Source organism: Cygnus olor, chromosome 8 (assembly GCF_009769625.2).
Source record: "Cygnus olor isolate bCygOlo1 chromosome 8, bCygOlo1.pri.v2, whole genome shotgun sequence".
Lineage (NCBI taxonomy): Eukaryota > Metazoa > Chordata > Aves > Anseriformes > Anatidae > Cygnus > Cygnus olor.
In genome coordinates this window covers 24,589,422-24,615,935 of record NC_049176.1, presented here as the reverse complement: position 1 = coordinate 24,615,935, position 26,514 = coordinate 24,589,422, and the positions used below count along the sequence as shown (strand labels likewise).

Genomic DNA, 26,514 nt, shown 5'->3' with positions numbered 1-26,514 from the left:
GTTTTTGATGTTTTTTGGATAAATATTGTCCTTTCCTGGAAAACACACATCAAGATGTTTTGAGACAACTGGTTTATTTTCAATAAAACATTTCAGTCTCCTCTCTCCCTGATGTTTGTTTTTCTTTTGTTTTGCTTTAATGGTTCAAAGTACAGTAGTATGTCACATAAATTTACCAATGAAATGAATTTCTCCTGCGGGGTGCAGAGCTGGCTGCACCTGGCAGTGTGGATGTCACAACTCCTTCTGTGGCCACGCTCAGGGATACTGCCACATCTCTCAAAGTATATTAGTTCATTTAACTGACTTAGGCATCGACATCTTAGAGGAAATGTTATTTGGGATCCACGGGGTGAGATGAGGAGCAGGGGAGTCAGGGCCTTTTGTCCATAGACTTTTGTCCAAAACTATTTGGGTAATTTAAAAAAAAAAAAAAAAAAAAAAAAAAAAAAAAAAAAAACTTATTAAACTCCACTTCCATTCCCTGCAAAACTAAATTTTGAGGGGAGAAAAGAGTAATCTCAAATGTTAAAACAAAAACCAAAAAAACTGCTGTGGTATTCCTCATCCCGCTCTGTGCTGCTTTTCCCATGGCTTTAGAGGATGTGTGGTCCAAAAAGCCAATAAAGCCATTGAGCTAAGTGCTGCTGAGGGGCTCTGTGGCTCAGGAGCACTCAGCGCCTCACTGCTCCAGGCGAGGCGGTGCAAGCCTTGGTATTTCTAAATGCATTAGAAATGTGTCCATTGTTATTAGGCATTTACCAGCTATTAATCACAGCTGGTAACTTGATTTCCTCTAAATGTTTTGAGGCACCCTCTGATCTGGGCACCACCTGCTCGAAATTGAATACTGGAAAGGCAAGGCAAGCTCTGTGGCATGTACCTCCTCCTATGGGTATGGATGGGCCGCTGACAGGGCTGAGATCTCCCTTATTTAAAGAAAATGTACTTTTTCATCTTAAAAAAAGTGCTTGTATTGATCTGCACAAGCACACACACAGACCCTGTCTTGCACTGCTGATTCATTCTCCTCCATCCAAACTGAGGACAAGTGGGGAAACCACAACCCAAGCTCCCTGTGTCAGGTGGGCACAGGGTCTCGTGTCTCCTCTCTTTGCAGGATCATCATTCACCATCTTCATCTTCATGACACTGTGCTTCACCTGATGCCCTCACCTCCCTGCACAGCCCGTGCCCAGTAGCTCAGCTGTGCCCCTCAGATGCTGGAGCACAGAGAGTCACATCCCCATGGGCATTTTTAACCTTCTTCAGGTGCATGTCCTAACCACCACGTCATGATATTAGTGTGGGCACTGCTGCCTCTTCCTATGGAGGTGATTTAAAATGTGACAGCAATGCCACATATCAGGATGGTACCGAGGGGGGATCAGAGGGGCCCGGATCAGAGGTGACCCGGCACAAGAAGGTGTATTCATTTTCCCCACCACAGCCCGGACACCGTGGTCCCAAGGAGACCTTTGTGCATCAGTGCAAGGATATATAACCACAATAACCCACAGTCAAAATTGGCTTTGTTACTGAGGCACTTTTATTGCTGTAATGCTGTTAAAGGGCAGGATTGGTGCAGTGAGTAAACAGGCTCGTGCTGCAAGCAGGAAGGCCGGGGGGTTGGCGGGGGGCCCTGTCCCTGCTGCCAGTGCCAGCTGGGGGGGATCCAGCACAGGTCCTGGGGGGCTGCAGGAGCCTGGGTTGTTGCTGCTGAGCTAGCCCAGCGCTCCACGCTAACCCTGTCTCAATTCCGCCATACAGAAAGCTGCGGTAGTGCTTCACTCTCCATCCCCACACCAGTGTAAACCAGGAGTCCTTCCCCTGCGAGCAGCGAGGCAAAGTCAGGTCACAGGAGGGCAGCGAGCACCACAGCCAGGTTTTCCAGAGCCCTTGCCCTCTGCTGGACTCTGCTCTTCACCTTTTAAAGCCGACCCCAGGCCTCCCGGCTTGACCCACACGTCCTGCATGCGACTGGTTGTGAGTCTCAGTTGCACCTTGTCTTAGTCGTGGACCAACCAAGCCCTGCAGGCATTTCCAGCAAGCAGGGCCTCCGGGGACAGGCCGCCCCAGGCACACCAGCACCACAGGGACCATTACCAGAACCTCTTTCACCTGACGCCTCCAGCTTGGACATGAAGTTGAAAAGCCCTGAGAGAAACCAAAGCCATGTGCTGCTGCCTGACCCCACCTCAGCCGAAATATCCCCACAGAAAGACATTAATGGTCAGCAGGAGAACAGCGTTAACGTTGCAAACAGTCCTCCACAGGGGCTTTTCTTCGATGCTGGTGAGTCTCCGCTCCAAGGCGGCCTTCTCCTCCTGGGACAGGGTGCGCGCAGGGCCGGGGGACAGGCCACAGAACCACAGGTACAGCATTTTCCAGCAGGGAGGCCTGGGTGCTGCAAGAGATGGACAAAATGTTAGCGCCGAGCTGGGACATGGCCCTCCCTCACCTGCCTGATCAGAGGTGTGCCAGCCAGCCTGCAGGGGGGTTGGGGGGCACCTCAGGTGGGACAGAAGATGGCGATGGGAAGGGGAGGGAAGGGGAAGGAGCAAGCTCTACCATGTACAGCACAGCCTGATTTCCGCAGGTTGATAGCAACACCAGTTGTTCATTAGTTAATTAACAGAGCTTTTCCCCTTCCTCCCCAACCCAGCTTCCTTCCACTTTCACATATTCCTGACAGCATGATGGTCCATTTAGAGATCTCCTGGCTTGTTTATTACACGTGACAGGCCAGATGAAGTATGTGTTTTAATTGTCAGTCCTGTGCTGTGTATATTGCTCTGGCTGTTCTTTCCAAATATAACCTTTTTCTTTTTGTTTTCTTTCTGAAGGGTAGAATGATATAAGGCCTTGAAAAAAAAAAAAAAAAAAGGTGTTACCTAAGGAAAAAAAACTCATTAAACTGTCAGATCCTTTGTTCTGTATTTCCTTTCCCATCATTACTAATCACCAAATTACAAAGACATTTGTTTATAAAAATATGAGCTAGTTAAGTGAACTAGGAATTGATAAAAAGTAATAAATAATGATGAACAGCTGCATTCGACTGAAACCCAAACTTACTCTAATGGGGAAAAAAATGAGGAGATTTCTTTTATTTGTTCACTTTTGTTTAGCTTGGCTGTAATTGGTACCAGTGTCCTTTGGCATGACCAACAAAAGGAGGGAGTAGCAAAATCTTGTGTATGTGCCTTTCTTCTAAGTTCTTCTGCTCTGTAACTGTGGAAGGTTAAGCTCAAAACCAGAAAGCTGGATTATTTTTTTTTTAATGGAGTTGCACGATAAACCTCTATCCACTCTGAACAGAACTTGCATACGTAGCATTTCCTGCTACTCTTTGGACCATAATGCCATTTTGATGCAGTATGTTACAGCATTGCTGAGTGAGTTTGGCCAGCACAGACCACACAGGGGCAAGGAGAAGGCATCTCTAGCACATGCACAAGGGCTTTGTCTCCTGGCAGTGATGGGGACAGGAAGGGACACCCTCTGTATGTGCTGATGCTGAGATTACAGAGCCTGCCATGGGAGTGCTACCACTAGCTACTGCTTTGGTTATGCTTGCAGGATCAATACAGATCTCCTCAAATGCATCTTGGTGAGATAGAGAAATAGCTGCAGTGTCATGGCACAGAGCCCCAGCGCCAATGGGCCAGGGAGCAGGGTCCCAGCAGCACAGACCTCCACCCCCACGGGGCTGTTGTAGGTGGCTGTTGACCCCCCATCTGAGGAGTCCATCCTGCCATTAGGTGTCCACGCCTGAAGTGCCAAAATAACACTGCAGCCTGGGCAGGACTGCACCTGGGCAGTTCACATGGATAAATGACTTGATTGGGAGGAGGAGGAAAAACATTGTACTGAATGGTGGGTTTTCTTGCTTTTCAAGAACAGTAGCTCTTTTGAGTCATTCAGAGGATTGTGACATGAAAGTTAATGCTAGCAGGTATGTTGGGAAGACCAACAGCCATACTCTCATTCGTCACATCTCTATAACCGGTATCCCCATAAGTACAAGTCACTGACTCCAGTGACTACAACAGGAGACCTCCCATGAGTTTTGGAGGGCCCATGTGGGAGATCCTGGCTATGCACTCACATGCACGTGAATGTGCTTGTCCACAGTCAGGCACCCTACCTGCCTCCTCCTTGTTGCCCAAATCTGCGCTTTCGAGCAGGTCACCCTCTCCGTTGGCTGAGTTCATCTGTGCTGATTCACTCTTGTAATTTCTCAGGTCAATGTCAGGTGATTTTTTGTGCCTTGTCCACCACGTCAGGCAAGCGAGCTGCAAAGAGGGATGGAGAACACGCAGGTTATGGCCTTCCCGTCCCAAACTGGCATGTAAGTCATGGCCCTCTTTGGGGAGACAGGTCCAAGATGGTGCTGGGAGAGCAGTTCTAGAGTGATGTTTTTTTCCCCTGCATTTCCCTCATCTTCCTTTTGTGCAGATGCCCACACACTGGGGAAAATGAAAAATAAATAAATTTAAAAAAAAAAAATTAAAAACCTGGTATCATCCAGTTGGAGCTGAAAAGCTGAAAAAAAATTTTGAGTTAATCTAGATTCGATCCATCTGTTTTTTGTTGTTGTTTTGTTTTGTTTTGTTTTGTTGTTGTCATTCTGCTTAATCAGTTCCATCCCTGTCTCTACCAGAAACCTTTTAGTAGACACTGCGGAAGCAGACTCCTTTTTGCTCAGCTTACTGACATGAAATAATGATGAAGATCTGTGTCCAGAACAGCAGCCCTCCAACAGGGAAGGGGCAACAAAGTCAATTAAAAGGGGGAAAAGAAAGAGAGAGAAGGAATAAAAATGAAGCTAAGATAGCCCTCTCTGGATATGGCCAACTACAGACAGCAATTGTACCCTCCGCTCACCCTCACCACAGGAAGATCAGCTGGGTGTTAGCATGCAGCTATATGGCCGTGGGGACACTGATATTTAAGTGGCTCTGTGGGACGTGGGGAGAGACTGGAGAAAATCCAACATGAACATTAAACCCCATAGTTGAGACAAGCTCACATCAAAGCAGAAGCCTGCCCTTCCAAAGGAGCTTACCTCAGGGCTCTTGGTAGGATGAGCAGCAGTATTTTGTCTCTGCCCTGTGACTGCAGCAGCACAGAGGGACAGAGCCATGGTGGTGATAAACAGGTCACAGTTTGCAGGGAGGGCAACACCATGCATCAGACCAACAGGTGTAGTTACAAGAAGAAAGGAATGGGCACACACTGTAAGACTTGTCTGTACAAACGTCTCTTCCCTCTCTCTCTTTTTTTTTTCATTTGTTGTGTTGGTGTTTTTATTTATGTTTAACTCCAGTTTTCTTTATTCGTCTAATACAAGACATTACTGTGCCCTGCATTGTCCTTTTAATGACAAGCCATGTAGGATGATCCGTTCTGGAAGGGCTTTTGTGGCTGCAATCTCCTCTGCTTTACAAAACTAGGATGTCTGCAGCTCGTGTCCTGGGGCAGGTCTGAACATCTTCTCCTCACTTGGCCACAAGAAGCACCCAAGGAGGGGGTTCATCCTACAAACCCCACAGCGGTCCTTTTGCCAGCTGTGGGTTAACCATCCCAGGGTCTCAGGGCTTTAAATTCAAGCTGCGGCTGCTGCTTGTTTGGCTGACCGTGGCACGCTGAGCAGCTTGGTGGCACTTCCTAACTTCTGCATGCTGTGACCAAGGCAAACAGCAAGGACTGCACTCATCAAACCCACACAAGGTTCACAGCCTGCCCTCCCACAGGATGGGACCAGGGCAGCGGAGCTGTGCTGCTGATGACAGGCCAGGCAAAGTCGTGCGTTTGCCCGATGAGCGACTGCCTCTCTGCTCTGCCTATGTGGAGATGAATGTCTCCAACGGGTCACTTACAAAATAACGTGAGTTTAATTTTTGAATTTTACACACAGAAACGTAGGCAGCAGTTTCCAGTTGACATAAAATGTTGCATAATTTCCAGAAGATTTATAGCTTTATTTAAATCATTTTCAACCAAGATGAGCATTGGGCAGGGCTAATCTTTCTTGTCACGATGTGCTAAATTGCTTTGATTTGATGATCCTCATCTTTCTCAAGGATTCTTTTCTTTTTTCTTTCTTTTTTAATCACTTAGGAAATGTCACTGGAACGTAGCAAAGTTTCAGGGTACTAAAGCATTTGAGAAACTTTTTTTCTTTTCGCTTCTCTTCCCATGTGTCACTGAATGACTGTCCCTTCACACCACAGCGTGTGAAGCACACAGTGCAGGGGCTGGAGTTTCCCTGGGGCTCAGCCTCTGCCAGGTGGGAGCAATTCTCAGTTGAAAGCAGCATGGACACACAGGTAACCTCCTCACATTTCACCACTGAGCCACACAGAGCTGCTGCTTTGCCTGTGGCCAATCTGTTCAACAAGGCAAGCCACCACCCTAGAGGTGAAGCCTAACAGCCATGCTCCAGCTTCAGCCTCCCCTGGGGCAGCTCTGGGCTAGCTGAATTCCTCAAGGTCACCCTTTCTCCTCTTTGCCATCACCTGAAGGATGCACACCAGAGAAGACCAGAAGCACAGCATGGCCGTGGAGGCCACAACAGGGCTGTCTACAGCTCCTCAGCAGGGATTTACAAAATGTTTTCCTCGCAGTGGCACCACGGGGTGCAGGGGGAGCGCCAGCATGCCCAGCTGCAGCACCTCAGCAGTGCACGGTGTGGGGCCAGGCCAGCCACGGCTGGCTCAGTGCTCCTCCTGGGCTCTGCTCCTGAAGGAGATGCTGAATCCAGACCTCAGCACACTGGGAAAACATCCCCGCCTCCAGAGCACATCAGCTGGAATTGCCAATCCATCAGCCTGTCAGCACGAACCCTGACCCCTGGGGACATTACCTGCGAGCATAGCACTCCTTTTGTGGGCTGTTTCTCTCCCTTTCCCCCCCTTAAATTCTCCTTGGACAAGGGAGTTTGCAATAACTCAGCAAAGTTTTTCTTCTGTTGTTTGTAAACTGGAATAAATCCTTCTGTTCCAAAATGCCATCTGGCACCTGACAGTTGTGTTTCAGCTTCGCAGTCTCAAATTTAATTGTAAGCTCTTTTGCAGGGTTTTCAAGGACAGCGTGACACAATATGGACTACCTACAATGAAGACATATGAACTCTGGAGCATACCAAACAAATTCCTTGCATACTTGTTTTCCAGCACAGCATCAATCACCACAGGGATGGGAGAGTGTCCAAAACAGCCGGAGAAAATGCTACAGCTTGCAGTTCTTGGATTGTAATTCATTTAAAGCCAGGCACATTAGCTGTACCACTCTAACATCAGATACAAATCTCTTTTCTCCTTTTGCTCATTTGCTATCTGAAAAGAATTGGGATTCAATATTTAAAGTTGTCCGGTGTAGATCTTCAGCTGATGTAAAGTGGCATAACTGTGCTCAACAGCTGTTCCTGGTCTTTGAAGGCGATGGAGCTATGCTGATTTACATCTGCTGAAATCTGATCTATCACTATATTTCCTTGGCTTTTCCTTTGGTGGCTTGTTTTTCTTTTCCTTTCGCTTGACAAAATAAATGGCGTAATTTCTAGCCTTTATAAGGTGTCTTTCATCATTACTTCTCAGGGTGCTGCACAGATAAGGGCTGGCAGAACTAGCCCCACGCAATGTTTATGGGTGAGTATCTGAGACTCACAAAGTGAGTTGTCCAGCACCTGGGACTGGGAAGGGCCAGAGCTTCAGGCAGCTCCAGCCAGGATACCTGCTGCCCCTCAGCCACCGTCACGGTGACACAAAATATCTTCACTACAAGTTTGCTCACTTGCATGCCAAAACCCAGCAACTCGAGGTTGCTAATGGCCACACAAAATTCAGGTGCTAGCTTGGGTCCAGGGGGCCTGACACGTCCATCCTAACTTCTACCTCCTGTTCTTCCTTCCCTCAACCTTTCTGTCCTTGAACCATCTCAGCATGACCACATACCAGCTCATAGTCAGTCTCAGTATCCAGTCTCAGCATCCCCATAGCACCTTGGCAGGGCACCAAGGAAAAGCACACCACTACAGGTAATTGTCCAGTCCTGTTCATGTGGTCATGTCCAGGGCAAAAGTTGGGCCAGTCTGACCAAGGGAAAATGAAAGGTGCTGGTTTTAACACTGCCCACTCAGATTCATGCCAGACATGCAGCAACCCAGCAATATTGGCATCTACTTCAGCTTCCCAAGGGTAGCTAATCACATCCTGTATGGTATTAAATATGGTTCATAAAATCCAGCTAGCTATGATATACAGAGCTTCTTTTGTCTAGAAAGTCAGGTTAGGCAGGCAAGTCCTTCTTAGGACTTGGTTCAAGTCTTGGTAAATATGTTACATTTTTTTCTAGGTTTTCATGCATCTACAAGACTTTTCTTATCCCTCCTCCCCCAACACACACACTCCTTAGAGCATGTTTTAACTGTTTTTATACCTCGGAGGTCAGACTAAAAGCCTTCTGGCACTGCGGCCAGTTTTTTCACTTTCTGAACTGCTGGTATGACGTTTGGTATTTGCCAGTTCTGTGTTAATGCATCTAATCTTGCTATTGCTGTGGGCAGGGAGCACTGAACACGTTTAGTTATCACAGGTCAGATGATGAGTGGAAACTCATTAAACCACAGTAATTAATTGCTGGCAACCATCTGGCCACCCCTGAGCAGTAGTGAACAACGTAAGCTGCAGAACTAATGGTGCCTTCTTGCCAGTATTTCTTTCTCCCATGTGGATCCTCTGATAGCTAATAAAAGATGAGACTTTATCTCAAAGCAGACACAAAGGCCGCCTCTCTCTCTCTCTCTCTCTCTCTGCCTCTCCTCTATCTGAGCACCTGCTTTCATGTAATCTTTAGGAGCTGGGTATCTTTGACACCACTAACATTCAATCAAACATTGATGGTACTGGTTAATGCTTTACAAGTTATGAGGAAGCAACAGATAGAAAATGCTGTGACAGCATCACCCTCATTTCCTCATGCAGTCAGACAGGGGAAAAAACAAAAAAACAAAAAAACAAAAAAAAGTCTTTTAAATCTATCCAGCAACCTTTGTTTGGAGGTAGATGGCAGTTTTGTTATATTGACAGCTGCTTTAAAACTTGGGACCGGGAAGAGTTGCTTTAAGGTTTTATTATATAAAGCCTCCCAACTCTGCACCATGTTAATGTGTTAAGTAAAAGAAAGTTGTGCCTGACTCAAAGTTATTAAATGTAATTGGGATCACATTGGGACAAAATGTTATTTTCCTAAATGCCCATGTTGCAAAAGATATTAATCTTGTTTGCCTGCAAGATTGATGCTGGCTCTGCTGAAACAGGGTAGATGCTACAATTAGATATATTTAATTCCTCCTCGGCAGTGCTCCATAATATGATTTCCTCTCCTTCCCCCTTCTTCTTTTCTTTCTATTCCAGCTATGATGGGCTGTGGTGTCTGCCCAGCTCTAGGCACAGCATGGAAACTCGCACTCAATTTCAAGCACTCAGTGCCTCAGGAAGCATTAACGCTATGAGACCTGGGGAATAGAAAGCTGAGGAGCAAGTGCTTCTTTGCAGCATATGCTTTACACACCACTTCTCAGCCGTGGAAAGAAAAGAAAAGGACAGATTTCAGAGATTTTTGGAAACCAAACGGGGCTTCTGAGAAAAGTCACTTACCTTTTCTTCAGGGATTGGGGGGGTGCAGAGACTAACAAGGACAATGACAATGGCAGTGAGGATGCAGAGGATGAGTGCAAAGTAGAGGTAGTGCAAGTCCTTTAGCACAGCTGGTCTTCTGTCCTCCTCACCACAAGACGGTGTGCTATAAATAAACTCGATGATCATCCGAACAAGTCCAATAGCCAGCCCAACCACAAGGCCCCAGAAAGCACCCTGAGAAAAGGCAGACACAAAGAAAAGGTCACTGCATGTTACCCGTGGTTGAAGTGCTCTTTTTCTGCCTTTTTTTTTTTTTTTTTTTTAATTCATCTCTTTGATAGACCTGATGGAATCTCACACTGACATGCATCAAAGGAGGATGTTTTCAGTTTAAAATCCTCATTTTTCTCTTTCTGCTCTTGAACATGGAATAGATTGAGCACAGACAATGCAAGAATCTCCTCCTAGCAAAATGCCTCCAACTAGACTTCGAGGCATCCTCCCTAAAGTGTAGAACAACTTTGGCTTTTGTGATTTCAGATGAGACTGCCAAGAAGCACCACTTGCAGTGGCTTCTTGGAAGCAAACACACGTGCACTAGAGACTGGGCTAAGATCCACTAATGAATGCCAGGAAAATTCTTTCTAATTGTCACACTTTAGCTGGACTGGCTCTGAATCTAAGGAATCTCCACAACTAGGTAGTGAAGGGAAAATTATTTATTTATTTTATCAAATTAAATATGTGCATCAATTGGTATTTTACATCCCACTTACTGGCTCATTAATCCTCTTGCAGAAGATTGCCAAGATGAAGAGAGCTGTGATTGGTGGAGCCAGGTAGCTGGTTATAGATTGAATGTAGTCGAAGAGCTGGCCACTGTTGGCTGATTGAATGATGGGGATCCAGAGAATACTGATGACTACCAGGATGAGTATAAAGACTCTGGAAGATGAGGATAAAATTGTATTAGCTCTACAGTTGGAGGAGTCTACCTGAAAATGAAGTTTTGCAGCAAAATAAACTTACAATTGCTTTCAGAATTTCCTAAGAATAAAGCCAGAGATCACTGTCAAGAATAACGTGTACACAAGTAAAGACAAAATCATTCTATTTTAGAAGGTCAATTCAGTCAAATCCCAGAGTTGATTTCATGGATTTCAGAGTGAGCTGCACTGGGACTTGCAGTCAACATGCACAAGAGATCCACAAGGGCCTGGTGACTCCCACCATGAGCTCGGTCAATGCAAGCCCCTCATCTTCATGTGTCTTAGAGAGTGACATGATCTTCAGAGGACTTCCTCTTGGATGCGACAGAGGAAGATGGAAGCTGTGATCATTAGCAATTTTTCTGCCACCTCTCCAAGCAGATAACATGCTCAGTCTGGTGTCTTTGCCAAATTCCAACTCATTTTCTGCTTATTAAAACTGCTTCTGGGATCTCAGGTGCATACCACAACCCTCCTTCATCTTGCATTGCATGTTATAGAGGTTTGCCCATATTGATGAACAAGAGGTATTTTCCCTTTCACTACTTCACAGCATTGGAGCAAGCTATTGCCCACATCCCTCACCTGTCCCATGATTAAGTTTTGAAGCTTCTTGCTAGCTTGTGACTGGAGAGGGAAACACAGCACAAACATACGGAATGCAGCTTAAATTCTGTTAGCAAGAGGAGAACTTTATATGCCCCTGATATAATGCAGTGCTAAAGCTTGCTCGTAAAGGGCACTGTAACTTATCACAAAGATAGAGAGCTGGGAGGCCCAGCTCATCAAGGCTGCTCTTTTTCCTGAAAAGGAGCAACTGCAATGTATTGCTCCTGCCTGGTGCAAAAATAACGTGTTTTTAAAGACCTCTGGTGATGGTGACTCCAGAGTACCTTTGGTTTTTCTAAAATATAGATTTAAGGCAGTATTTATGTTAAGTTAAGAGAAGAGAGAGGCACTGATCTACTTAGCACAGTGTTTCTCTCTGACTACATCTATCTGAGGTGAAGCTGGACAAGATAATGCTCTTTCCCATGCTGTGTTCCTCTTCTATGTTTTTGGCACCAGTTTTTTTTCTTAGTGGGTCCAGACTGAATAATGTAAGTCAAAACAGGTAATGACAGCAACAAGACACAAAGAAATGTAAGGACCTGCCCACAATCATCAGCTCCTGCTCCGAAGCCTTTTTGCGGATCCGCTGCCAGATGTCTATAACGAAGAGAGTGCTGCTGCTATTGAAAATGGAGGTGAGGGAACTCATCAGGGCTGCCATCATCACGGCAATCATCAAACCCCGGAGCCCTGGCAGAGGAAAACATGGAAGAAAAATCAGGACTAGACCCTCTGGATTCCCAGCACTCTTTTATCTTCCCAATGGCTGGTAACTGCAGGAAGATTTCCTTATCTTTAGGATGGATAAGGGCAGTTTGATTCTGCATACAGCTTGGCTCAAGCCCACCTCCATGAGTGTAAAGGTTTCTCACCATCAGGCATGAGCTCAATCACAAGTTTGGGGTAGGCAATGTTGGAACAACCCACTGCTGCTCCACAGACCCTTCTACAGATGTCGGGGTCCACGCAGCCCACTTCATCTGTAGAATACAGGAAAATAACAAGAAGTCATGTAAATGCTGTTGAGCCACAGGACACATAACTCAAGGGAACAAACCCTGATGCCCTGTGTAGGTAAATATAAATTCAGAGGTGAAGTTGGAATGCAGCTAGAGCAAGTGGAGCTGAAGAACACTTTATGTCCTAAAATAAAGGTGAAACTTTGAGATGATATATTGCAATTTTGTTCAGGGTACTGACATAAGTCTCCTGGATGTTACATAATTGTAGTCCTTGATGACTTGTCATTTGTGGGAACTGCAGAGCTTCCATGAGCCTGTCAGCTGGGTTACCAATGATGCTGCAGGCTGACTTACTCCTATTTGATGAAGTCTGGGAGAGAGGCACATGAGGCACTTTCCTCCAGGAGAAGTCCTGCTAACCAGGATGTTCTCCCCAGGAAGTGGCATGCTCTGGAGGAATGAGCAATGAGATTTCCTTGGGAGAAAACATGAAGGGAACTCTTGTTCTTCCACAAAGGAGGGCTGTTTCACATAATCCACTGGGAACTGCATGACTCTGTGTGGGAGATTGCCAAGACTCTCGCCAAATATACAATGGAAGTAATCCACAGGACCTGAAGGACAACCTCAGTGCTTCATATATTTCATCTCATCGACTTCCTCTAGATAGATACATGTAATGCCCACAGCATGGAGCTCTATGCTGCCAGTGGCACAATCTGCCCCATAAGGATATCCCCAGTAATTTCTTCTGCTGTGGGAGCACTGGAGGTGGAAGAAGGGCATGGGAACATCTGTGCACAACAGGAATATATGCAGTATGCCTGCGAGACAGCGGAGTTTCTGAGGTGTAAAAGTGCTGAAGGACCTGTGTGGGATTAGTGCTCATAAAAGGTGTAAAGCCCTATGGTGAGGAATATGGGAAGGCTTACCTGGGTAAAGAGCTCTGCTGATCATCCCTGGCATGACGATGAAAAACATAGGGAAGATTTTCAAATATCCTCCCAGCACCGATCCACCTTTGGCATGGGAGAGGTTCTTGGCAGAGAGAGACCTCTGGACTATCACCTGCAATTGGTCAGAAAGGGAGCGGGAAGTAAAGCTGGAGCACTGCGGAGAGAGCAGGATCCATCCTCTCTCCTCTTCTTGTTCTCATGGATGACTTTCATGCAACAGGATCCCAGAGTGTTTTGCATGCCAATGGCAACTTTCCCATCTCAGTTGACTGCAGCCTGCTGCCACTGCTCAGAGCTCAGTGCACAGGCTATGGCAGCATGGAAATTTCCTTTAGAGGAATCATTTCGCCCTTGACTGAAGTGAAGCCACCTTGAGGACTGGAGACAGCAGTTATACAGCAGCAAGAGACAAGGAATGAAGCAGACGGGGTTGTTTTGGTAAAAGTTCAGTGGTGGGTTTTGGTGGTTATCCCACCTTGAACCACAAAAGCACAGTTTCTTAAGAAACAAATACAGTTCTCCCTGTTGTAACTTGGATAGGGATAAGAAACCTGAGACCCACTGGAATATGAGCAGCTTGTCCGGAGGTCTGCACAAGGTCACTGCAGAACCAGCTCCAGCTCCCTGTTTTTGTATCCTCATTGCACAAACTGCATGCAGACCCCCAGTACTCACCAGCCCACAGCAGGATAAAGACAGATGACAATAATCTGCTCACCCACCCTAAGAAGTGCACAAAAGTAGCAGCTTGCTGAAAAGGTGGAAGGAGAGAACTAATCAGGTCTAGTCCAGTAACAGAGGCAGTAACTCCTGCACAGCAAGACACAGTCATGTTTCAGCTCACAGATCTACAAAGTGAGGAGTGGGCTGGAAAGAACATTGCAATGGGGTGCCTGAGAGGGAAAGGTTTTCTTTACCTGATCAGTGCACCAGCACCAAAGAGCCAGCACGGAGAGGCCAAATATAAGTCCAGGCCAAGGAATGTCACCTGTGACTGGGTCCCTGAACAAATGGAAGGCATCCGCACGTGGGAGGTGACAGGTCGTGTTTGGGACTATGACCTTTGGAATCGCTGTGCTGTATTTCTCCTTCAGTCCTTCGTACCAGCCAACTTTTTCAAATCCTGAAAAGAAAATACCAATGATTTAATGTTATTTATTTCCTTATCTGAGTCTGATGATTGCTTTTCTTTTCACCTATCTTCCTCTCATCTCCTTTCTTTTCATTCCACCCTCACTTTTGGAAGTCAAAGTGTGTACAGAAGTAAGTTGGATTTTGCCCAGAGTCCTTGTGGTTTGAACAGCACATCCTGGAAGAGGCTTAATGCAGGAAAACCTCTGTCACCCGAATCCTCACAATGTGCTCAGCATCTAGCCTTTGCCCATACACCTTCCGAGAACTGGAGCAGGAAGTTATGCAATTAAACAGGATATATCTGTATTTCTGTTTGCCAAGAAGGCTCAAAGCAAAGACCAATGATGGTCAGTTCCTTGTTATTTTTTTTTATAATTCTCAGTTACACCCAGGTGAATCCACACTAATTCACAAAGTCAACAAGGAAAGTCAGCAGAGTTACTCTGAATTTACATGAGCATAGTGAGAGCTGAGTTTGTCCCTTGGGATGCAATTTTGCAAGCTTGTTGACAGCTCCAGGTAAACTCCAACCGGCAAGATGAACTTATCCAGGACCTCACTGCCATACAGTTAGTGCAAAGGACAAAGCAAGTCTGGCTTGTTGGTGAATGAGAGTTGTGCCAGCACCACTTCTGTGAGTGATCGAAATTCATTTCTGCACTATACCTGAAAGGGTGAGGTGACGTACCCCGATAAGGTCTAACGACCTTGGGATCATTAAACTAGTGTATGATGCCACTGCAGATTCCCCTTACCTATGAACATGAGGACCAAAGCTCCCAGTATCATGATCAGGGTCTGCAGCGCGTCTGTGTATATCACAGCTGTTAAACCACCTGTTAGGAAAAACAGTGAGAAAACAGTGTCCCCGCATACATAGAAACAGGTATTCCACCTGGGAAAAGGCTTTCCTTGGCCCCAGCCCTGTGATTTCAGAACAGATCCACTGGGAGAAGCTGGCACTGAGCTGGACCCCAGGACCCCATAGCTGACACAAGGCCTCCCAGGAGGAACATGCTAAGAGGCTTGCCCGTAGTTTATAGTGTTTATTTTAAAATCTGTTATTTACCAGCTATAGTGTAGATGGCAGTCACCACTAGCAAGACCACAGTGGACAAGTAGAGGTTCCAGCCCAAAGAGATTTGGATGAACAATGCTCCAGAAAAGATGTCTGTCTGGAAAATAAATTATTATTAATAATAATAAGTCTGATGTTAGTCTGATGTTAGCTGTGCTTTGTGCAAGTGCAATCTCATAGAGCAGTCTGCAGCCCTTTGCAGCTGAAAGCATTGACAAGCTTCACTGACAGTGAAGCCACCCATGGTGAGCAGTATCCCATGTCGTGGGGACATCAAACCTGTACCCATGTATCCACAGAAGGAAAAGGGGGAAATAGCACAGACCAGGTTCTGCCCATCACCGTGTCCTGGTGGCCAGGAGTCACTCTCAGCTTGAAAGACCTCTAAAGTGTCACTACTATCTTGCACCATGTTTTATTTATCTGAAAAGGTCAGCAACCTGCTTTTCTACTTATGTTGTTCAGCATTAAAATGACTCCAGTAAAACAGGTTATACCTGCTGAGGACCTCCTTAGAAATACAGCAGCCCCTACCACCTTTGTTTTGTTTAGACCTTCTGCCTGAGTGAGTGAAACCAGAAACTGAGTGAAACCCAGAATTATACAGATAGCATCATTCAGATGCGGAAGGTGATATGGGAGATGTGTATGTATTGGGAAATCAATCTGAAGAACACCTGTACACCTGGTATGGGGTGAGGTACAGGCAAAGACATTTGCAAAGCAAGACAAAGGGGATGGGACAAGATTTCTCTTTGCTGTGCCCCAAATAAGCAAGCATCCAGTGCTGCTCCTGATCTCTGCGACCCCGAGATGGGACAACCACTACCAAGGCACTACAGGAGCCAGCGTGTCTTCTCGTGTTTGACTTCCCAGCAGGAAATGCAACCAGCTCTGTAGCTACACAGGTTCAGTCCTTTGACAGCACCGTTTATTGAGATCTCTGCTCTTCTTTGCAAACAGGGAGGACTCTGCAATGACCTAGCTGCTAACTTACACCTGGGCAAAATGCACAGGAAGAAAAATCCTTCTTGTAACCAACTGCCGGCTGTCCAGCCAGCCGCTAAATGAGCTCTCTACAAACAAAGGCACTGCTTAATAGAAAGCACCTGTCATGCCCATAAACTGCGCCAGCCACATCCGTCAGCCACGTGTGAATTAGCTGCACGGAGGAGAAACCACTGAGATGAAACAGCAATGACTGGGGCCAGGGTCCTGCCCTGAAAGGCATTGGCAAATACTGCTCTGCTGAAGGTCATTTTGAAATATTGGTCTTTTTCCACCATGTGCATTGAGTGTGTAGCTGTGCACACTGTTGTGCTATTGTAGGAGAGACTTTCCATTTGTCCAGTTCTGCTCTAAACATCTCTTTCCTAGACCTCGTCCTGGAAAATGCTCCAACCGCAGACAGCAAAGCTCCTGGGGGCAGTGGTGGCAGCAAGGGGCAAGCCACACGACTGACAGTTGGCCGTTAGAGGAGGAAATCTATCCCATGCACCCAGCCCTGAGCTATCTTCCAGTGCACTTCCCAGGAACTGAGAATTAATAAGCCTGGGGGAAGGACACTGAGGCCGGCTGCAAACAGCACATGGGTGCCTCATCTTCATTCAACATCTTCTAAGGCAATTTGACATCTAAATACTTCAACAGAGTCTAGTCAAAACTGGCCAAACCAAAAATTTTCAGTCCCTGTAATGGGCTTTGAAATACAGTCCTCTCCCTCCAAGGGCACAGGTAGTTCTTATCAAATCTCTGAGCATATGTTCTACCTCTTCATTAATGGCATTTAAATGAAATGAAATACCCAACAGCTTACCTTGCATTTTAACTACCTACAAGGTAAAACACTGCAAGCAATCCAGAAAGGATACTTTGTTTTGTCTTAAACTAGAACCTACCCCTTTTGCCATACCCTCCTTATACAGCACAAGTGACAGAGAGAGACAGAGGAATAACATTCCTAATGCTGAAAACTCAACAAGAACAACAGAAAACTAATCACTAGGACTATGCAGATTTATGATCATTTAAGAGGATTTCATATCTACAGGGTGTAACCAGCCAGATGCTCAGATGGGGTAATGCTGCAGTTCCCCTGTGTAAATTACCAAAGGTTTGACTTGATGGAAGGAAAAAGGCAGGTTGTGGTACTTACACCATCTAGTAATTAGCTGCTATATCCCTGTAAAGTTTTCCCTGTGCATTGCTCCTTAATGAGTACTCTCTCTCTCAAGGTACATCTCCATGATCAATGCAGAGGCAGGTATTTACTTGAGCAAAGCAGCACAAAACACACTGATACTGTTTCTGGTAGCTGAGCTGGTCCTTTGAAGGACATCTGAGCTATCCCTCTATTGTGCCAGGATGCCCTACCCCTGTCCTAGCCACAAAGGTTGTGTTCAATTGGATACATACGGATATCTTGGTGAATATATAGAGAATGAGGGACAGTACAGACATGTAGATTTGTATCCTCTGCCCTCCAAATCTCTTCTGCAGGTACTCAGGCATGGTGACCACTCCAGCTGCAATGTAAACAGGCACAAAGATCCAGCCGAGAGCCAGAAGTGCCCAGGTAGCCTGATAAAGAGACAGAGAAAATAAAGGCACATGATTGAACACAGGAACATGATTCTTATCTTCTCTTTCAGTGGACAACTTAAGAAAGGAGTGTGTGGTGCCATGCAATGTATTTGGGAAGCACTCGGATTTTTTGTCCCTACTCAGAAGATGAGATGACAAATGAAGGAATTATCACAATATATTTAAAAGCTTTTGAGGTTTTCCTCTTACACCCCATGCTTCTTTGTCACAGGTGGCATATCTATTCCTTATCTGGATCTTTGGGGCAAGATGGTGTATTCTGTTGCTCTGGGTCTCTAAAGATGGTGTTGTATTTGGTAGCCTTTGAAATCACTGACTCTGTGGCAGTGAATAGTTAAGTGATTCAGAGAAGGATTGGAGCATCTGTTTGTTGCTTGATTAGCAAGTGATGAGGCTGAGGCAGCGGCCTCCCTGCAGAGCATAAAAATAAGCAACAGCAAGACTCTGCCGGGATGTTCTCCTTTCAGGCCGAAGCAGATCTGCTTCTGTTGTGGGTAGATAAAGGGGCAGTTCAGTTGTTTTGCCACAGGTGAAGAGTCTTCTGAAAGTTGTAAAGGCATCGTGTATTTCCTTTCCGAAACCCAGCAAAAGCCCAGAGAGGAGATCCAGAACATAAATAAAAGCCACTGGGTTACCAGACCTCACTTCCTGGATGTTCTGGACATTACCTTTCTTCCAAGTACCCTCCATTAGTCCAGATTTTACTTTGATTGGTTATTTAAGTCATCAGAAATGAAACTGAGCCCTGGGGACAGAGGTTGAGCGTGACTGAAGAGAACAGCCGTGGCTCCTGCAGTGGCAGAGATTGGCTTAGGTAAAAGATGCCCATATGATCCCCGCAGCTGAGTGATGTCCCTTGCCGAAGGGAGAGAATAATGGCATATCCTAAGGTCCCTTTCCAATCTGAAAGAAATGAATCTAAACTCATGAAGCTAGATTTGCCCTGACATACAATCTTGTCTTCATGGGCTTCGAAAATTACTTGAATAGATTTACTTAAAATACAGTGATATGTCTTACATGCACCAGCCTGAAAGCAGGCTCAGGTTTCTTCACAAAGGACTTGAAGGTGATCTTAAGGGTTTAAAAAAAAAATAGCTGCAGTGAATAGATATCCCAGGAAAGAGCCTTTGGTGGGCTGGGCCCTGCCTGTGCTTGGCAAGTATCCGGCACTATTACCAGGCTCTGCTGATACAGACAAGAGATTTAGAGTTAGGTGAGTGATGTTTATTGTGAAGCTGGCACTAATCTCACTCCTCATCACTGCAGCTGAGAAATTTCATTAGCATCACACACAAAGGGCCTGGTTTTCATGCTCTGTATGGTGTCAGTGGCAATTTTCCAGGGCATTTCAATAGGACAGAATGAGACTTGCCTTCGCACCCAGATGTTCACCCCCAGAGACGTCACATTTTGGCAGCTGACAGGTGAATGCAGTGTTGCCAATTCTCATGGTTTTGCATTGAATTTAGGAGCACATGCTGTTTTTTTTTTGTTGTTGTTGTTTGTTTGTTTCAAAGTTCCTGTTCCCAGAATCCTGTGATTATCCAACTACATTTTCAGCATCCATTATCTTTTAATCTTGATGAATGGCAACTAAAGCTTAAAAATATGGCCATATGCTTCCAGGAAGGTCAAAGAGCATCTAAGTGGATTCCACTTAAAACTAAAATAAAGATTTCATGTTTCTTAGGCTGTCTCAGTTTCTGGAGGCTTCTCTCCTGAGGTGTGAGAACCTGGAGTTGCCGATAGTGTTAGCATCAGGTTTTGGAGATGAACCTGCAATCCCTTTGTAAACAGTGATGTTTTAATTGACAACATAACAGGCTCTTACATTCCACTCAAAGCCCCCAACGGCAAGGCCCCCAGCTGCTCCAGTGCCCGCCAGGCCAATGAGTAAGCCACTGCCCACGTTGCTGGACATCAGAGATGCTCCAATCTGAAACACACAGCACAGGCACATAACACAGAAAGTCACCCTGAGGAACTCCTCTATTAGCCCAAGCACTTCCTCCAGGTGCTCCCTTTCCCCAGGATGTCATCTCCTTGCAGGTAGGTGGCTGGGTGTTACTGGAGAGTTGAGTTTTCCTCCCCCAGAATCAGGGTTCGCTTTGGCAAGGGTTCTCCTGAGATAAACATCTGCTCTAGGGGAAACGGGTGGGTGAGGGAAGCCTGGTGGCAGCCACAGATACCTCAGTGTCTACGAAATTTGATGGATTTCTCAATTCCTTTGGTACACAGCCAGCAATGTGCAACCTTGCTGACCCTTTGGGCTTTACCTCTCCACAGCTTGCAGACATCCCAGCCTCTTTTAAGTCCTACACTGAACAAGCACATGGTGGTTTACAAGGCCACGGCAACATGACCACCCTCTTGAAGCTCCTCCTAACACAGGATGTTCCTGAACGGTAGCATGGACAATGTTGGCAATTTGCAGCCCTTTGTGTTTGTCGTGTACACATAGGTTCAAAGATATTCAGCCTTGCGGTAGTCTGGAAAATACTAATTCTTCAGGTTAACTTCGATGCTGTCCCTACCATGGCTCATTGAGACCCTAATTGGAAGAATGCAAGCTCCAAGGCAATTTAAACAGGGCAAAGACTATATTACTACTTTCATTTGGCACAAAGCCTCACCTCCCTTCTGTATGCCAATGCCAAATCCCTCTCAGGGTCAAAGGAGATGTTACCTAAAGTACAAGTCGAGCCCTTTTCTCTCCAGAGAAAGTTTGCTTTCAGCTATGTCTCCTGTGAGGAGCTTTTCTCTTAGCACTGCTAAACTTGAAACAAAGACCGATGGAATTTGATCTGCTTCTCACCTCCGAGCAAGGTAAAACATTAATATGACATGAACACCCACACTGAATCCTGCCAACAGCTCTGCCTTCGTGTCTGTCGAAGAAAACTCCTGATTAGAGAGCTGGCTGCTGCAACATGAGCTTGCAACTTAGGTAGGGAGTGGTGTTCTCAAGAAATGTAATCTGTTTTCCTGATATCTATATCAGACACAAAAATACAGAAGATGATATATTGTACAGGAGCAGCAACGTAACATCAAGGTTTATTTGAGGCTAACACAAAAGAAATCTGTCACCCCTGTAAAAAGAAAAAGTACATGTAAACCAGTCGTGCACTCAAGGTGAAGGCCACGAGGAGCTGAGTCTGCAAGAAGTGCTGCAGAGTTGGCTCTCTACCTGGACAAACAACATAAAAAGTGAACATTATTAGAGGTTGCTATGGACCTAGGACTGTAAATCAGAAGAGCCAAGAGCCAATCTGTACCCAGAGGATTCTGTGGCCACCTGTGGCTGGAGCAAAAAGAAATAAGAATTAAAAACAAAAAAAGAATATTGTTGGGTGAAAAATACTCCATTTTACTATCTTTTAATTATTCCCCTCCTAATTAGAGAAAAGCATCAAGCTGTGCATTTTCTTTAAATGTCACGTGGCTGAGCAAAAGTATAAAGAATGTTTAAGAAATAACATATTTGAGAGACACAGATGTGTCTCTGATGGAAGAGGTTGAAAATTTAGCATAGTGAATTTATGGGCAATACACATGCAAAGGAAAAAAAAAAGGGGGGGGGAACAGTGTTTTGGTTGAGAAGTGCATTCTGCTACTCATGACTCACTAGAAAGATATATAGTGCTGGATTTTGGCATTGGCTGAGAAGGATATTTATTCCTGTGGCATTTTTATTCCTTTCAAACTTTAAATTATCTTTATATGTACCTTTCACTCCCAAGAAAAGATGCCTTCAATAGATTTTTTTTCTTCATAGTGAAGATTTATACTTTAGTGGTTTGAAGTTTATATCCTTTACATCGTTTGTCAATAATCTCGACTTTACTCTAAATAGCAAGGGCTCAGAAAGTCTTGGGCTTTGGGATTATTTTTTCTTGTCTCTAAACGCTTTTTTACTGGAAAGCACATTCCTAGATTACCTAATGCTGTCTTGGCTTTGGGGACAATGGTACCTTTGGTGAGTTGGGGTCAAAATGCAACTAGGTAGTCAGAGCTTCTCCACATTCACCAGCATGGACATTTTTATTGCTTACTTTAGCAGAGAAGTTTAAAGATGAGAAACAACTGAAGATGCTGAACTATCTTTTTGGTCTGGTAGCTCTATGTTGCAGCTCACTGGCAAAGCCTCCTGGGATGATTTCTGGTGGATTCTCTTTGTCTCAGGCACACAGAAAGTGTATGGACGGGATCCCCACACAAGGCCTGTCCTCCTTAAATAGAGAATTACTTTCAAACCATGAAAAACAGAGGGATGCATTTCACTTACAGGCCACCATGTCATGGATCGTCCAGCAAGGAAATAACCTCCAATGGTTCCCCGGCTTGCCCGTATAGACGACTGGAAACACAGGAGAAAGGAAAAGCTTTTCCTCCATTTACCCACCCTCAGGTCAAACCCAACGCTCATCCCAGCAGCCTTGAAACATCCTGTCAGCAATCAGAGGGAAAGCATGGCCCAAGGGTGAGAAGCAGGAGACAAACTGTACCCCACGGGGTGCTGTCAAGGGGTACATTTGGGCATGACATGCAGCTGCATAGCAGGATGACTAGCAAGGCCCTGCTGCAGCTCCTGCTGCCTTGCTTCCACCCACGGCTGTGGATTCAGGGTTTCCAGCAGCCCTTTACTTGTGTGCTTCTGCCCCATTTCATGCAGGCTTCTGGTAGTCTAGGTTTGGAAAGAAGCCACTAGTACTTATTTAATGTCTTCTCCACGAATGTACACATTAGGAAGGAGAAAAACGCTGTAGATCTCTATAAAAGAGGCCTACACAAAGCAACATGAACAAATAATTGATAACAACTTTTCCAAAGTTTTTTAACATCCCATTTCAGTCTTCCCACCCCCAGCCCCGGCTTTCCTCTTGCCCTGGTCTCCTGCCCATGACTACTTTGCAGCATGGGAGGCAGACACTATCCTCAGGACAACCCCCAGAGCTGTCCCCCTGTGGGGATGGGAACTCACAGATATCGCCTCCCCGACCTGCTCAGCAGGGCCTGGGCTAACGGTGTGTGCAGGGGATGCCTTTTGCAGGCAGACACCTTTGTACCCAGCAGGGGAGTGGGGAGGGTCAAATGCTTGCAGACCTAACCCCAGTCACCTCAGGGACTCACCCATATCCCGACAGCGAGGACAAAGACGAAGTAAAAGACCACCACGATGATGTCTGCCACCCCAAAGACTGCCTTCATCTCCCCCGGCAGCGCGGGCAGCTCCGTGGTGGCCGGGGTGGGCTCGCTCATGGCTGCGAGAGAACTGCCGATTTTCTCTTTCACACTGGACTTTGGCGCATGTTCGCCTTCATCGCTTCCCTTGTAATAATTAACAAGGTGGAGAAGGTGTGAGTGGGGAGCCCCGTGCTGCAGAGAGGCCCGACGGGTGGTCAGCAGGCAGGGAGCACACGTTAAGCTGTGCGTTCACTGCATGGATAGCAACAGGGGGAAGTGCAGGAGAGGAGACAGCTGAGCCTTCTCGGCAGGCTCTTTGGCAGCAGCAAAAGAGTTAAGCTGCTTGCGTGACAAGCAGAGTCGCTGCCAGGTCCCCTGTGTGACTCCAGGAAAGCTGCAACGGCAGCAGGAGCAGCAGCTGTCTTGGGACACAGACAGGTAGGAGGAGGCTGTGCCTCACGCAGTGACAAGCTGTGAGCCACCAGACTCTCCTCCCTGTCCCGCTGGCTGCCTGGCACAGCGGGGCCATTCCCCAGCCCCGTGGGATGTCTTGCTCTTCACCCTGTGACGCTCAGGGTGGGCAGAACCTGTGCCTCCACCTCCCTCTGCTCTGGGACCCTGCTTAGAAGCACTGGGAGGAGGCCATGAAGGTCCCTGTGGGTGCTCGAGTTGATGGTCAAAACCCAAGTGCTGGAGACAGGCAGATGGATGCATCCCTGCAGGAGCAATCCCCCAAGCCTGGCAGACTGTGGGGTGTGGAAGCTGCTCCCCCATCTCTCTCTGCCATGCTCAGACGTGGCTGCAAAGGTCCCGCCTGCCCCTGCCTGCAGCTATCTCACATCCGCTGATTGGAACGGGAGCCATCAGCTCTGAAGACACCAGCCTGCTCTGGGACATGGTGGAAAATCTGCCTCCTGCACCAGCCCCGCTCTCCTGGGCACCGCCAGCCCTCCGAGCCAGGGAGCAGGGTGTGGGTCACGCTGCGCCCCTGCTCCCTTGGGACAGCTCTGGAGGGGCTGCCCAAGGCTCCTTCTGGGGTTGCAAAGCTGCTGTGGAGCTGGAGCTGGCACAAGCCTTCTCCTGGCAGTCCCCAGACCTCAAAGCAGAACCATCTTCCACCACCCCGCCATTTTCTCTGCTGTCCATAGCTCCCTCCTCCCCAAGAAATATCAAGTGGGACATTTTAAACTTATGCAAGCTTCATTTGCTCTTGGTTGCGAGAAAGGCATCAAACCCACTCTCATTTTGTTTTATCCCCCTCTCTCCCAGTGTTTCCTTGCAAATGCTAGCTACCTACTTGCTAATTAATTGCACTGCTAACGGAAGGCCCCTGTCCACCCCCGCTCCTGAGTCTGAAGCTCTCTGGGAGCGGTGCCTCCCCATAGTCTCATTATCCACAAGAGGCTTTTCAAGACTGAAATGTTTCAACAAGCTGAAGGAAGGTTACCAGAAATTAAATATCTGGAAGCCTAAATCCCCTGGTGCAAACAGGCAGTTCTCTGCGCACAGAGCTGATTTACACTCACCCACACACTTCCCTCTCAACATCACAGCACCCAAAAGCAAAAAAAGACAGTCTCTTAATCTTGAAATTCATCAAATTCCTGCCCAAGAAGCAAAGAAAGCCAGTATCTCCAGTCTTCCCAAACCAGAAATCCTGCTCTCTGTGGGGAACCCAACCCAAAGTCCTCACCCAACCCAACCCCTTTCACCCCACCTTCCCAAGGCTCTGAACCAGCACCGACTAACACATGCAAGCACTTGAAAGCTGGCACCCTGAAAAGTACACCTAGTAAGCCATTCCTGGCAGCGCCAAGGTACCACAAGGCTGTTGAACCAACAAGCATGACATTGACTTCTGCCTGAAGGACCCTGCCAAGTGTTATTTCGCAGATTACCGTCCCAAGCCATAAGGGCTGACCCCTTGCTGGTGCAGCAGGGTAGGACTGCATCTCCAATACGGACCGTACCTTGAGCCCGTCTGTGGCTGTGCCTTTCTCCTCTTCAGGGCAGTCCTGTGGTCCTCCTTGTCCTGCTCAGGCTGCTCATTCACTGCTCCGTGGGGCCAGCCGTGGAGGTGTGCCCCTCCACGCCCCCCGGGACACCCATCCCTGTCCCTGCCCCGGCCGAGGGGATGACGCATCCCGGCGCTATGTGACGTTCGCCTGGCTCCTGGCCCCGCTGCAGGAACCCCGGGTGAGGAGCGGGTGCACGGTGCTAGGTGCACGGATCCGGCGGCCCCGTCAGCAGGGCAGCGCTTATCTCCTGCTCACTACGCTCTTAAGTCAACATTGGCAGGCATTCACCCCCGGGAGATGTGGCGCTCCTTGCCCTGGGAATGGATGGGGTGGAGGAGGAATTCAGGTGCCCAGGAAACAATAAAAATTCAACACGGTGACGAACAAACAAGCAGTCGTTGGAGTGAAAGCTATTACAGCAGCAGAAGTCTGGCAGGTGCAAGCAGGCAGGTCTCTATTGATTCTGGGGGAGGCAAATTCGTTTGCTCCCACTTATCCGCAGGGGACATGGCAATGCACCTTGAGCGCTCTGATTAACTGCGGAGCGCCCTCCCCAGCAGGCAGAGCAGCTCAGAGCCTCTCGGTCATGTAGGCAAAGCCTAATTTTGCTTCCCCAGAGCTGAGGGACGGGATGACTTATTTCGTCCTTGTTGGTAGTGGCTGCAGAAGAGCTGGGAATGGAGGGCAGGGGTGGGCTGGTGAGCGCAGGGGACAAGGTCCTGCCGGGTGTCACCCACAGCATGAACAGGCTCTGGTGGAGGTGTCGGCTCTACTCACAGGGGTAATGGGCACACAGGGCTGAGAAGAGGTGGGAGATACAGACCTCCACCTCCATCTCCTCCTCCTCCCGAAACACCTTTCCTTCTCTCTCCAGAACTTCTTCCTCGTTCAGCCTCTCACATGGGAGCATGGCTTGCAGCTGAGGGGCGCAGGAGGCAGCTTCTGCAGCTCAGATGGTGGGGCTGGGGCTACCTCATGTGCCCCATCTCCTTGGCCAGAGCTGGTCCCATTACCGCTAAGCCCTCCAGACACAGCCTCCCCCAGCACCAGCAACGTTCAGCAGAGGAGCAGGACAGACCGCAGAGGAGCAGCAATCTCCCACACCCAGCTGTTTAAGCAGTATCTCAGAGCTGCAACCCACCTGCCGGAACCCTCCTGGAGCACAGCAATGCGGCTCCATTAATGTGCTCTGCTCTCCTTGCAGCAAAAGTGACAGGACGTTTAGTGTCCTCTTGTGGAGTCTGTTCCCTGACTCATGTCACAGCAGCTGAGAATGAGCCCTTCAGGGACTGGAAATTATAAGTGGCATTTCAAAGAGTGCAGC

The 26,514-nt window shown here is 47.2% G+C and overlaps 1 protein-coding gene across 2 annotated transcripts; it reads right to left on the bottom strand.

Moving 5' to 3' along the window:
• Positions 1 to 1,393: 1,393 nt before the first annotated feature.
• On the bottom strand, positions 1,394 to 26,514 carry SLC5A9 (solute carrier family 5 member 9). Of its 2 annotated transcripts, none has more exons than XM_040565823.1 (15): positions 26,332 to 26,514; positions 23,119 to 23,316; positions 22,274 to 22,345; positions 19,817 to 19,921; positions 17,794 to 17,958; positions 15,370 to 15,475; positions 15,056 to 15,136; positions 14,084 to 14,289; positions 13,143 to 13,278; positions 12,121 to 12,228; positions 11,788 to 11,938; positions 10,424 to 10,592; positions 9,666 to 9,881; positions 4,151 to 4,298; positions 1,394 to 2,407 (listed from the first exon to the last, which is right to left on the bottom strand). In XM_040565823.1, the coding sequence occupies exons 1-15, from the start codon at positions 26,368 to 26,370 to the stop codon at positions 2,199 to 2,201; spliced, it is 2,109 nt and encodes a 702-aa protein (XP_040421757.1). In that variant the 5' UTR covers positions 26,371 to 26,514; the 3' UTR covers positions 1,394 to 2,198. The 2 variants fall into 2 exon arrangements, with proteins under 2 accessions (XP_040421757.1, XP_040421758.1); XM_040565824.1 differs by lacking the exon at positions 26,332 to 26,514 and adding an exon at positions 25,143 to 25,725.